This window comes from Euleptes europaea, chromosome 20, assembly GCF_029931775.1.
Source record: "Euleptes europaea isolate rEulEur1 chromosome 20, rEulEur1.hap1, whole genome shotgun sequence".
In the NCBI taxonomy this organism is placed as follows: Eukaryota; Metazoa; Chordata; class Lepidosauria; order Squamata; family Sphaerodactylidae; genus Euleptes; species Euleptes europaea.
The window spans coordinates 19,799,900-19,813,997 of record NC_079331.1 but is presented as its reverse complement, the minus strand read 5'-3'; the positions used below and the strand labels follow the sequence as shown (position 1 = coordinate 19,813,997).

Here is a 14,098-nt window from a genome sequence, read left to right as displayed (position 1 = left end):
GTAACTGATCTCCAGCCGATAGAGATCAGTTCACCTGGTGAAAATTCAACTCTATGGCATTGAAGCCCCTCCCCAAAACCCACCCTTCTCAGGCTCTGCCCCCAAAACCTCCTGGCAACCTTAGCCATATGAGATAAAGCTCTTCTTTTTTTAAAAAATGGAAAGCTGCAGGATAATTTGATGCTTTCTCTGATCGTCCTTGGTGTGCGAAAATACTTATCTGGGTTTTTCTCCTCCATCTCCCCCATTGACCCTTAGCTGTGAAGACAAGCAAATCAGCCACCGCCGGTTCTGAATTTCCAGGTAAGGTGGCGTTTTTTCTTTTATCAACTTCCCAGAAAACATTGTGATACCACATCTGGAGGCAGCAGGTGTTGCGGCTAGTGGTGCAATCCAAAGAAGATGAAGATGAGGAGTTGGTTTTTATATGCCAACTTCCTCTACCACTTAAGGCAGAATCGGTGTATTTCTTGTTCTTCTTCTTCCTGTTACCTGAGATCTTTTCATTGGAGCTTGCTGGGGCAAAAGCCAGCAACCCTGTGCTCTCAAAGTATGTACCTGACACTGTATCCACACATTGTTGGATGTTGTGCTTTTATTGCACACAACAGTTGATGGCTTGTGTCTGGATTTCAGTTGCGAATGATTGCTATAGCACGGCAATTGGCTATTGCACTATTGTGCTGTAGCAATCGTTCACAACTGGATTGCCTTGTCCACAAGGGAAAATCCAGTTGCAAAGGATGCTAGTGTGAAATAACAGTGCAATAGGCAACAAAATGCAGATGCAGCCATAGACCCAGTTGTTACAATGTTCCTTGAATGTCACGTCTCCTAGGAGCACCTGGGAAGCACTGAACTAGGCTTTCCTTAGATTAAAAATTTGCGATTCAACACAGGGTTCCTAATTATTCCATTTGGCCAATGACAGTTTCCAAAGTTCATGGTCAAAATTGGTGGATGATAGACTATTAAAACTGGGCATCCCTCTAGAAATCCTTAATCAAATGGATCTGCACGCAGGCAAATTAAATCTAAGGTATTACAACTTGATAGTTGCATCATGTGCTGAAGAGCACGAAGAGTATGCTCCATATACTATTTGGGCCTCTCAGTCCCAAAGTCTTTACCTGCTTCTTGCAAGTTTCTAACAGTTCCCAAATACAGAATTTTATTCTCTAGGGGAAGATTAAATGCTTTGTCATTAGGGGAACTATCAGGTAGACACCAGACTCCAAGGGATCCCCTTCTCAAGCTGATTTTGCGATTGTAACTCAGGGAAACTAGATCCCATTTGGCATTTTTCAACGATTGTAAGAAATACAAAGTGATCCACAAGAAATGGAACTATAGGTATATTTAAAAATGGAGCCCCGATACAAAGCAGGACCTTGTCGACAAGTTGCTAGCAGAGGTTGATCCAAACGTTTCCTTGGTGGTTGCAAAATTCTTGTCTATGGCATTAAATGGTATCACTTTTTAAATTTTAACTGGTATTCTCATACAGTTAAAATAAGAAATTTGAAATGAAATGTTACATATGATTTTAGTTATTTAGTTGTCAATTTGTATACCATTTTCCTTTTTGCTTGTGACCTCTTGAACTTTGTGCAGTAAATAAAATGGAAGTCTCAAAATATTGTCGAAGGCTTTCACGGTCAGAGTTCATTGGTTCTTGTAGGTTATCCGGGCTGTGTAACCGTGGTCTTGGAATTTTCTTTCCTGACGTTTCGCCAGAAACTGTGGCAGGCATCTTCAGAGTAGTAACACTGAAGGACAGTGTCTCTCAGTGTCAAGTGTGTAGGAAGACACTTCCTACACACTTGACACTGAGAGACACTGTCCTTCAGTGTTACTACTCTGAAGATGCCTGCCACAGTTGCTGGCGAAACGTCAGGAAAGAAAATTCCAAGACCACGGTTACACAGCCCGGATAATCTACAAGAACCAAAAATGGAAGTCTGTTTATTCAATTTTATGGTCCTTAGAGCAAACATAAAATGGTTGCACGTACATTGCCTTACCCAAACAGGCAGTATAAAACAATAAAGGTAAAGGTAAAGGTCCCCTGTGCAAGCACTGGATCATTCCTGACCCATGGGGTGATGTCACATCCCAACATTTTCTAGGCAGACTTTGTTTATGGGGTGGTTTGCCAGTGCCTTCCCCAGTCATCTTCCCTTTACTCCCAGCAAGCTGGGTATTCATTTTAATGAACTGAGAAGGGGGAGGAGGGAGAGGCGGCCAGCACGTTAAATGCTGGAAGAATGGAAGGCTGAGTCAACCTTGAGCCGGCTACCTGAAACCAACTTCCGTGGGATCGAACTCAGGTCATGAGCAGAGCTTTTGACTGCAGTACTGCAGCTTACCACTCTGCGCCACGGGGCTCTTATAAAACAATACCTTTTGATTAAAACACTATATAAAATATTACTCTCTTTTAAAACTGGTCAGCAATACAAAGTTAAACAATCCACTCTACAACTTTTCATTTCTATTTAGATTTCCAATAATAAAATACTGTTCTACAAAACTTGGCCACTAGCTTTGTTACCTGAGAAAATTCATCCTTTAAAATGGAAGTCACATGGAGCTAGGCTTTTAACGTGTCGGCCGCCTCCCCCTCCTCCCCCTTCTCAGCCCACAGCCGCAGATCCTCCTCCAACGAACTGGAATACCTTTGCAAGTGGATGGGGCTTCCGTACGCTGATTGCAGCTGGGAGGACGAGGCCCTGATCAGCAAGAAGTTCCAGCACTGCATCGACAGCTTCAACAGCAGAAACAACTCCAAGACCATGCCCACCCGGGACTGCAAGGTTCGGTCGTTCTCATGTTTTCTCCTTGCTTTGGGGATGCTGGAATACCTCGATCGACACCCCTGGCATGCAGCTGGGCATTAAAAGCCGCCCCCCCAGCTCTGGGTTGTGGTTGTGGTGCCAATTATAGTTCCAGTCACAGAATGCCAGCATTCGTATGCAGTTTGGTCTTCTTGCTTTCGCTCTGAATTAGGAGAAAAAGACCAACCCTCTCTCATAATACCAGAATGTGGGGTCATCTGCTGAAGCTGAAGGGTGAGAGATTCAAAACAGACAAAAGGAAGTATTTCTTCACACAACACAAAGTTAAATTGTGGAACTCCCTGTGCCAGGATGTGGTGATGGCTGCCGACTTGGAAGGCTTTAAGAGGGGAGTGGTCATGTTCATGGAGGAGAGGGCTATTCGTGGCTTAAAGCCTTCCAAGTTGGCAGGCATCACCACATCCTAGGGCAGGGAGTACCACCATTTAACTATGTGTTGTATGAAGAAATACTTCCTTTTATCTGTTTTGAATCTCTCACCCTCCAGCTTCTGCAGATGACCCCGCGTTCTAGTATTATGAGAGAGGGAGAAAAGCTTCTCCCTGTCTACTCTTTCCATACCATGCACTCTAACACTGTCCACTCTAACATATCTCCCCTTAACCACCACTTTCCCAAGCTAAACAGCCCTAAGCATTTTAACCGCTTCTCATAGGGCCATTTCTCTAGCCCCCTGATCATTTTATTTTATATAATAGACATGCTCCTCTGATCCTGGAGAGAATAGGTGTGAATCATGGCTGGTATCCATTTTGACTAGTAGCCATGGATAGCCCTCTCCTCCATGAACATGTCCACTCCCCTTTTAAAGCTTTGCAAGTTGGTGGCCATCACCACATCTTGGGGCAGGGAGTTCTACCATTTAGGTGTGCGTTGCATGAAGAGCACACGTGAAAGGGTCTTGTCGTTCCAGGTGCTGAAGCAGAGACCCCGGTTCGTGGCCCTGAAGAAGCAGCCGTCGTACATCGGTGAAGAGAACCTGGAGCTCCGAGATTACCAGCTGGAAGGCCTGAACTGGCTGGCTCACTCGTGGTGCAAGTAAGTGAAGGAAGGGCAGCCTGCCCAGGGATTGGGGAGGTGGCGTGACTTGAACTTGGTACAAAGCACCAAAACAAAACAGACACAGAAGGAAACAAATGGTGAATAATATAAGTGGTTGGCATGGCTACTTATGGTATGACAAAATAAAGATACAAGCATCATTTCGGAATCATATAATAAGATCCTCTTTATTTAGAATATGGTCCAAGTATAAACATATTTTGGAGACCAAAACTCCAATGTGGATATCATCACAGAAAATGTTAATATTACGTACGTTAAGACCAGAACGTTTTGTTACTTACCAAGATATACTGAAATGGGATGGTAATAAATGTACTTTAAATGACTATCAAGAGATCCAAGAGATTTTGAACTGGTTTCAATTTCAACAAGTTACATCAGTATTTTTACAAGATTTGAAAAGAGGTTTTTCCAAAGATAAATCACTTTTTCATAGACTCCTATTAGATAACAACGAACAGTTGATTTCAAAGATGTATAAACTTTTATTAGAAATCTATTGTGAGCAAGAAAGAATTAAACCAACAATGATTGACTGGGCACAAACGTTAGGACATGATATCCCATTAAATAAATGGGAAAGACTATGGACTCGGGACCTAAAAGGTGTTTATGCCCAATCTTTAAGGGAGAATATTTATAAAATGATGTATAGGTGGTATTTAACACCCAAAAAGATGGCGAAGATTTACAATACGATGTCCCCTAAATGTTGGAAATGTAATACAGAGATTGGCTCATTTCATCATATGTGGTGGACTTGTGACAAAGCTAGAGAATTTTGGGACATGATTTATTATGAAATTAGATTGATTTTGCAGAAGAATATACCTAAGTCACCAGAGATGATGCTACTTAGCATAATACCAGATACCATTTTAACTCACAGAACTTTTTTGATTTATGCAACCACGGCTGCAAGACTGTTATTCGCAGCTAAATGGAAAACAACGGATATCCCAGACAAATGCAATTGGATATTGAAAATGTTAGACTTAGTGGAGATGGCAAAATTAACGGCTTTGATTAACCAAAGTGATAATGAACAGTTCAGGGGAGAATGGGAGGTATGGAGAATTTATTGTGAACAACAATTACATTCTGGGAAAATAGAAGGTTACATATTGAATTGACCCATTATGTGTTTTTTGATGATTAGTTGTTGATGGTTTTTGTTTAATATTAGGGTCAATATAATAAATGAAAGAAATGTACTAATACATTTTGAAGCAGAGGGAGGTGATTGGGAAGTCATTGTTAATTCATTACTATGTATTTTTAACAACATTACCGAGATATTTACTAATGATTATTATAATAAATGTTGTTAAACGAATGTTAAATGTAATATTTCCTAAAAAAACCAATAAAATTTTATTTAAAAAAAGAAGGAAACAAATGGTGCAAGGCAATAAAATGTAATAAATACCGCACACCTATGGGTTTTGCACGAGCTTCTCAGAGCCAGCATGGTGTAGTGGCTAAGAGCCGTGGTTTGGAGTGGAGGACTGTAATCTGGAGAACCAGGTTTGATTCCCCACTCCTCCACATAGGCGGCGGACTCTAATCTGGAGCTGGGTTGGTTTCACCACTGCTACACATGAGCGGCGGGCTCTAATCTAGAGAACCGGGTTTTATTCCCCACTCCTCCACATGAGCGGCGGACACTAATCTGGTGAACTGGGTTGGTTTTCCCACTCCTCCACATGAAGCCAGCTGGGTGACCTTGGGCTAGTCACAGTTCTCTCCGAACTCTCAGCCCCACCTACCTCCCAGGGTGTCTGTTGTGGGGAGGGGAAAGGGAAGGTGATTGTAAGCCAGTTTGATTCTCCCTTAAGTGGTAGAGAAAGTCGGCATATAAAAAACCAACTCAACTCCTCCTCTTCCTCCTCTTCCTCCTCCTCCTCCTCTTGAATGCCAAAGGCTGACAGCTTTCCAGAGGCTGCTGGAACCTGGATTCTGGGTGCACGGGGCGGGGGGGGGACACACAGTTCCAATCCAGGAGGGCTTCTCTGACCTCCGCATGCCTTTTCAGGAACAACAGTGTGATCCTGGCCGATGAAATGGGCCTGGGGAAGACCATCCAGACGATCTCCTTCCTCTCCTGCCTCTTCCACCAGCATCAGCTGTACGGGCCCTTCTTGATTGTGGTGCCCTTGTCCACCCTGACCTCATGGCAGAGGGAGTTTGAAATCTGGGCCCCCGAGATCAACGTGGTCGTCTACATCGGAGACCAGATCAGCAGGAACTCTGTGCGTAGGCGTGAGCCCAGGAGGCAGGGTCACCTGGCCACACAGTGTGGACTTTAATGCCCAGTCCTTGGGGTGTGTGGGGCGGGGTGGAGAAGGGCCTGTTGCTGCGGTTGATCTCCTGGAGACGTGGGCGGTCAGCTTGAGAGCCAGCATGGTGTAGTGGTTAAGAGCGGTGGTTTGGAGCAGTGGACTCTAATCTGGAGAACCAGGTTCGGTTCCTCACTCCTCCACATGAAGCCAGCTGGGTGACCTTGGGCTAGTCACAGCTCTCTTAAAGCTCTCTCAGTCCCACCTACCTAACAGGGTGTCTGTTCTGGGGAGAGGAAGGGAAGGTGATTGTAAGCCGGTTTGATTCTTCCTTAAGTGGTAGAGAAAATCAGCATATAAAAACCAACTGTTGTTGTTGAGTTGAGAGAAGAGTCATTTGAAATGACAGAAGTGCGGGGTTGCAGCCCAATCTATTGATCTAAATGCATTCGACTCACAAAAATGATAATTGGTTCTTGTAGGTTATCCGGGCTGTGTAACCGTGGTCTTGGAATTTTCTTTCCTGACGTTTCGCCAGCAACTGTGGCTGGCGAAACGTCAGGAAAGAAAATTCCAAGACCACGGTTACACAGCCCGGATAACCTACAAGAACCAATGAACTCTGACCGTGAAAGCCTTCGACAATAAAAATGATAATGTTTACTGATGTTCTCGCTCAGAGGGAGAAGGGCATCTTCATTATGGGTGTTTCCTTTTCCTCTTATCTCGGGAGGCAGGAATCAAAAATTTAAATTTCCTGACCTCTGCGAGTAAACGCCCCCTTTGGTTCAGTTCTATTTCCTGCCTTGATCGGGAGAGCAGCCTTTCCAGCAGCTCTCTACTACCTCAGGATTAGAAAACCTTATTCTTCTCTACTACTCAAATTTTCTGCTACTCAAAATCTTATTCTAACTAAACCTAATCTACACTAAACTATCTACTATTTAGTCCTATTTCTACCCATTTATTCTTCTTATTATTAGAAGGGTCTCTTTCCCACCAAAACAAAATGGCGGCTCGGCAAGCCGATAATTATATCGCACCAGACGATCTGGATCCTAGCCTTCTAGTGGCTATGCTGCTGTCCTTGCCATCGGATCCAGATCAGCTCTCATTCAGCCGCTCAGGTGACTCGAGGGCCAAAACGAAAAAGGGAAGCAGCACAAGTGGCGCGGGCAAGTGCAAAAGGGTTGGCTCGACCTGCAGCAAGCGTGCCAAACGCCTGCTTGCAGCCGCCCGCTCTTCAGCCGCCCGCTCTTCAGCCGCGCCCAAAAGGAGTGGAGACCAGACCGTAGCGGTTAGCAGCCGGGAGATCACAGCGGCTTCAGGCTTTACTCCCACACAGCTTGAACGGGGGGAACTGAAGGAGGTTGGCTGCTCACCTAGGCCTTGCAATGCCCCGTCCCCAGGCAGCTCGCCTTTAATCGTGCAGGGATGGGAAGCGGCAGCGGAGACGACGGCTACCAGTAGGGTGACCTCACCCCCTCTCTTAGAAGCGAGTGGTTTGGCCTTTTTGAGAGCAGAGCTCTCCGCCCTCATTAAAGACGCCTTCACTGAAGGTTTAAGGGCAGTACATCCCCCTTCTCCCGCCCCATCCATCCAGGGATCACATCCAGACCCACTACCTCCCAGCTATCCTACTGGGGAAAGGGCACAATCCAACTCTGAGGACAGACGCTGGCACTCTAAGGCAGCCCTAAAAGCTAATTCAGTGCCCCACGCTTGCCAATTGCAGCATAGCAGTCCTTCTACTTCATCTGGGGACGAGGGAAACGAAAGGGAGGAGGGAGAATTCTCTTCTGACGGGGAAGACATAACAGATCAACCCAGACAATCTAGGGTATTCAGTGCAGAGGAATTCCCTCTTTTATTATCAAATACCCTAGCAGCTCTGGACCTTTCAGAGGATTCTGAAACCCAGACCAACCAGAAAAAGAAGGGCACCAAGGAATTTTTCCACATGCACAAAGCACCAGATAGGATGGTGCCAATGCCTGACTACTTCCATCATTCATACCAAAATGCAACACTAAATTCCACAGGGAACGGGACATAGTTCTTCCATCCTTCTGTCCTAACCCCAAAAACCCTAAAGAAAAGGCCTGGCAACACTTCCGTGTTGCAATCACGGAAGCTAAACAGAGTTGGCCCTGGTTGGTACTTGGATGGGAGACCACCAGGGAAGTCTGGGGTTGCCATGCAGAGGTGGGCAAGGACAAACCACCTCTGTTTGTCTCCCTGGATGGCCCAGGCTAGCCAGATCTTGTCAGATCTCTTAAACTAAGCAGGGTTAGCCCTGGTTGGTACTTGGTTGGGAGACCACCAGGGAAGTCCTGGGTCACTATGCAGAGGCAGGCAATTGCAAATCGCCTCTGTTTGTCTCTTGCCTTGAAAATTCTACAGGGTTGGTGTAAGTTGGCTCCGACTTGTTGGCACCTTCCACCACCACTGGTGTTTTCAGCTTTTCACATGGGAGCGTATTCGTACATCATTCTCCTTAGTTTCCTTTCCTGTAATTACAGGGAGGTCAAAGGTAGTCATAAAAATGTCCCAGTAGAACGCTTCCTCAAATAGCCCTCTGGCTACTGAGGTTTTGCAGACCTTTCCCCATGTACTTCTGTCTTAAATTCAGAAGGTCCTCCCTCCCTCCCTCCCTCCCTCCCTCTCTTTCCTTCCTTCCTCCCTTCCCTCCCCCCTCCCTCCCTTCTTTCCTTCCTCCCTTCCCTCCCTCCCTCTCTCCATTCCTCCCTCCCTCTCTCCATTCCTTCCTCCCTCCCTCCCTTTTTTCCTTCCTTCCTTCCTTCCTTCCTTCCTTCCCTCCCTCCCTCCCTCCCTCCCTTCCTTCCTTCCTTCCTTCCCGCTCTCCCTCCCTCCCTCCCTCCCTCCCTAACATTTTCAGGAAGCAGTGTCTTGCACTTACGCAAAAAGCAGGGAAATACCTCTGGGGCTGTCAGCCTTCCCTTAGCATTTTAACTACCACAATACCAGTAATGCTGCTTCATGGCTTTTTATATTTTATGTTCTACCTTGTAATCCACCTCGAACAGTAGCAGGTGGTTCATCTTCTCTAGAGAGGCGGCGGAAAGAGTTCCTAAATAGACAAATCGCGTATTGTTTCCACGTTGCACACCAGAGGTGCTCGGTGAATGACGGCAAAAAGTTTCCGGCCTTGTTTCTACCCAGGCGGCTTGCAAATACTCGCACAATGCCGTTGCAACAGCTTCCGGCGCACCCATCAAATGTGTAAATTCCTTTCCCCCCGCCTTTTCTCCTCAGATTCGCGAGTATGAGTGGATCCACTCTCAGACCAAACGGCTGAAGTTCAACGTGCTCATCACAACGTACGAGATCCTCCTGAAGGACAAGGTGCGTGATTGGCCGAGCATGCAGCTCACGCCTTACACTTGGAACCTGTGACCCTAATTCTCGCCTGTGCAAAATGTCAGGCTCGCCTCTGACATCCTTGGCTTAGCGGTAGGGTGTGTTTCTAGTGGCTCTGCTGTTCATCGGGGACAGTGGGTAGCCTAAAATTTCTGGGGCTAGCTTAGTCCTTTCCCTCATTTCAGGATCACCATTGCTGGCATATTCTGGGAGGTCTTTAGATGCTGAACAGGAGGCCCTCAACTACGACTACTACTACGACTACTACTAGTAATAATAATAATAATAAATATTAGCATAGTGTAGTGGTTAAGAACGGTGGACTCTAATCTGGAGAACCGGGTTTGATTCTCCTCCACATGAGCAATGGAGGCTAATCTGGAGAACTGGGTTCAATTCCCTACTCCGCCACATGAAGCCTGCTGGGTGATCTTGGGCCTGGGTCTGGGCTGGATACCTTGTCGGCTACGGTATGGTTTTCCTGCCGGAGCCGGGTTTGGGCTCGGGTTTGCACGACTAGCAGGGGCAGGGCTTCCCTTTGCGCCGGGGTAAATAAAGAGTCTGTCGGCCGATCACGTTTTATTGGGTATTGAGGCAACCGGGATAGGGCATCTGCAAGCACATTCTGTTTCCCGGGTACATGTTTGAGAACAAAACGGAATTGAGCAAAGAAGTCTGCCCAACGCTGTTGTTTCGCAGATAGTTTATGGGTCCCAGTGAGGGCAGCTAGATTTTTGTGATCGGTCCAAACTTCAAAGGGGATCCCGGATCCCTCCAGGAATTGCCTCCACAGTGTAAGGGCATGGTGGATGGCTGCTGCTTCCTTTTCCCAAATGGGCCAGTTTAGTTGGGAATGTGCAAACTTCTTCGAGAAGTAGGCACAGGGATGCAGGAGACCGTCCGGTCCTCTCTGGAGTAGCCCCCCCCCCCATGGCTACGTCAGATGCATCGACCTGCACAATAAACATTTGGTTCGGATCTGGGTGCTGCAGGACCGGTTCAGAAGTGAAAAGTCGTTTAAGGGTTACAAAGGCAGACTGGCACTGAGCCGTCCACAGTATTTTGGCAGAGGGCAATGTTGCAGAAACCCCTTTGCCCTTCGTTTTCAGGAGGTCAGTGATTGGCAGCGCTACTTGATCAAAATTGGGAATGAAACCGCGGTAGAAATTAGCAAAGCCCAGGAATTGCTGTACTTGTTTGCGGGTGGAGGGCGGAGTCCAGTCCAGTACCGATTGGACTTTAGCGGGATCCATGCTAAGGCCACGATGAGAGATTATGTAGCCCAAAAACGTTATCTGCTTTCGGTGAAATTCGCATTTAGACAGTTTTGCATAGAGCTGGTGGTTATTTGTCGTTGCAAAACTTCTCTGACCAGAACAACATGTTCCTCCATGGTTTTTGAATAAATAAGAATATCATCCAGATAAACTACCACGCCGTGGTACAGCAAATCATGGAGGATTTCGTTAATGAGTTGCATGAAGACCCCCGGGACCCCCTTTAACCCGAACGGCATCACAAGAAACTCATACATTCCAAAACAGCTAGAGAAGGCAGTGAGGGGTTCGTCCCCTTCACGAATTCGGACGCGGTAGTAAGCTTCTCCAAGTCCAACTTGGAGAAAATGCGACCCTCCTGTAACTGCCCCATGATATCTGAGATCAGCGGTATGGGGTAGGCGTTGGCTTGGGTGACTGCATTAAGCTTTCGGAAGTCAATGCATAAATGCAGGTCACTCTCCTTTTTCCGGACAAAGAACGCTGGGGCTGAGTTGGGAGCGTTCGATGGCCGAATGAACCCTCGAGCGAGATTTTTATTCAAAAAGTCACGTAATACAGCGCGTTCGGAAACGCTCATGGGGTAAATCTTGCTTTTAGTCAGTGTGCAGTCTTTAACTACCTCAATGGCACAGTCAGTGGTACGATGGGGGGGGGGGCAAGGCGTCACATTCTTTAATATCAAAGACATCTGCAAAGTCTCTGTAGGCGTCGGGGCAAAGGCGGTGGCGATGCGGCATCGGAGGTTAAAGCCGGAGTGGGTGGAGACATCACTGCGACTCCTTGTCGGTGCTGTTCGCACATAGGATTGGTAAAGGAAATAGTATCCGTTTCCCAGTCTATATAAGGACTATGGCCTTTAAGCCAATTAATCCCTAGGACAACTTCGAACCGAATGGGGGCTATGGTAAAGTCTATTTGTTCCCAATGGGAACCTATACCCATCGCTACTCCCTGTGTGCGATGATCGACTGGTCCCCCCTTAAAAGGGCTTCCATCCATCTGGGCAAATTGGACGGGAGCGGGTAACGCCTCGGACTTGACTTTGAGAGCTGCGAATGTGGTTTCACTAATTAAAGTGCGACCGCAGCCAGAGTCAATAAGTGCCTTGACAGGCAGTTGGGGGCCCCCTTATAGTGTTGCAACACTGCGTCCACATAAACAGTGGTTTCCACTTCACTCACCTTGACGGGAGCTTTGGGTTTAGCAGGAGATTCTGCAGGGGTCTGTGGAGACGCTCCACTCACCACAGACCGAATCCGTTTTTTGACAGATCAAGAGGGGTTTCCAGGTTTAGAGCTGGAGCATTCCATTGATCCTTGTCAGAAGAAGGAGAGTTGTCCCCCATTGGGGCACTTGTAATCCGAGACCCTGCAAGGTCGCTTGGTGCAGAAAGGTTAGCCGATTCCTCAACGTGAAGTGCAGAGGGTGTGGGTCGTCCCAGCGCTGCGCTGCGGGTGGCCGCGGTGCCTCTGCGTTGACGTCTTCCTCGAGCTCGGAGTGACACGCTGGGGCGGGTGGTCTCCGGTCGTTGAGGGCAAGTTGCTGCAAAGTGGCCCCATTCCCCACACACGAGGCAAGCTCCCCTCTGGAACCTTGATTTGCGATCCTGAGGTGGTCGCGTTGGTTTCCGCAGGCTGGGGAGCGGCGCTCTTGATGGGGCTTTCTGGGTGCTCTTATCCCTGTGTCGTTGCCGGACCAGGGATATGAAACGCCGGCGGCTTTCAACTTCTTCCGCCAGTAAAATCCAATCTTCGAGGGTGTTAGGATCGCCTCGCATATATGACCAGTTCAAAATGTCAGGGTGTAAGGCTTCCCTGAAGTAGTGGATTAGGGTGGCTTCCGGCCAGTCTACTATTCTACTGGCTAGTCTCTGGAATTCATCTGCAAATTCTCGGACTGGAGAAGAGCCCTGTCTGAGTTGTAGAAGTTCTGCCTTGGCTCGTTCTCCCATAAAGGGGTCTTCAAACCATCTCCGCAAGGCAGTCATGAAATTGTTGAGGGAGCGGATAGACCGAGATCGAGTGTCAAATTGGAGGACCATCCAGTCAGCTGCTTTCCCCGTCAATAGAGAAGCTACAAAACGGACCCGGCTATCCTCTGTGGGAAAGAAGTGCCCTTGTTCCCGCATATAACTGTCCACTTGATGTAGGAAACAGGGTAGAGTCTCGAGCGAGCCATCATAGGTTGTTTTCAATTGGGGTTGCTTCCATGGACCGGGTATGGGTTGTCCCGGCTGTACGGGTGCCCCGGGAGCTGGGGCAACTGGCGCTCCGGGGACCAGTGGTTGAACGGGGAGGTTAGCTGGTGGTTGAGCTGGCACCACCAGCTGAACTGGTGGGTGAATTGGTGCAGCGGGCCCGGGAAGAATGGGCTGCACCGGAGTTACCTGCGCCCGCTGTAATCGTTCATTTTCCTGGAACAAACGTTCCATTTGTTCCTGGAGACGGTCTACACGATCATATAATTCTCGGTTCTGCGCCCGCAACAAGTGCACCTCGTCCTCAGGTCCCCCCGTACAGTGCGCCCGGCTGGCCCGGAAGCCTGTGGCCCAGTGAGAGCTGTCTCCATACAAGTCCTCCTCGTCAGAATTGTCGGATCCCCAAAGTCGTTCTGCGAGGCGCCGTGCGCGTTGGGTGGTGCGTGACGGGGCAAAAGTCGGGGAAAACGTTGGCCCCCACGAAGGGCCGGTTTGGCCGGGATCTTTGGGGCGCACACTCGCCCGTGCTCGTTACGCAGCCAACTGTTGTTCCCTGTCCCGTGCGGCTTGAGCTTTGGCTGCCGCCTCCGCCGCCACCGCTGTTTCTCTGGCCGCCGCCTCCGCCGCCACCGCTGCTTCTCTGGCCACGAGAGTTTGAGCGGCCTCGAGTTTTAGGGCAACATCAGCGGTCACAAGCGGTAAAAGTTCCTTCTCCAAGAGGGCGAGGAGCGGTTCGGACTCCCCACCCAACAGCAGTTGAATCTGGACCGCAAGCGCAGGTGCATCAGCCCCGAAAGTTGGGGACAACAATTGTGATAGAGTGGCTACCGTAGTATCCTTGGTGAGATCCACAAATAGAAGCGCTGTTTGGATAGCGATCCATCTCGCCTCTGCCTGACAGTCGGCTGCATTCGGCACCAATGAAAAACCTGCCGGTGTGGCTCCTGCCATGGCTCCTGTTGAGTGAGTTTCCCGAGTAATAAGTTTATCCAACAAACCGGTTAGTATTTGTAAATCCTCCACTGCTAGTTGGGCATC

General features: G+C 48.1%; 1 protein-coding gene across 1 annotated transcript in view; it reads left to right on the top strand.

Annotated features, from left to right (window-relative positions):
* CHD2 (chromodomain helicase DNA binding protein 2) overlaps positions 1–14,098 on the top strand; it is a 92,758-nt gene that overhangs the window by 37,066 nt on the left and 41,594 nt on the right. The window contains exons 10-14 of the mRNA XM_056866106.1: positions 259–303; positions 2,641–2,816; positions 3,772–3,896; positions 5,959–6,175; positions 9,479–9,568. Of these exons, the coding sequence (XP_056722084.1) occupies positions 259–303; positions 2,641–2,816; positions 3,772–3,896; positions 5,959–6,175; positions 9,479–9,568 (653 nt within the window). The remainder of the gene's footprint in view (positions 1–258; positions 304–2,640; positions 2,817–3,771; positions 3,897–5,958; positions 6,176–9,478; positions 9,569–14,098) is intronic.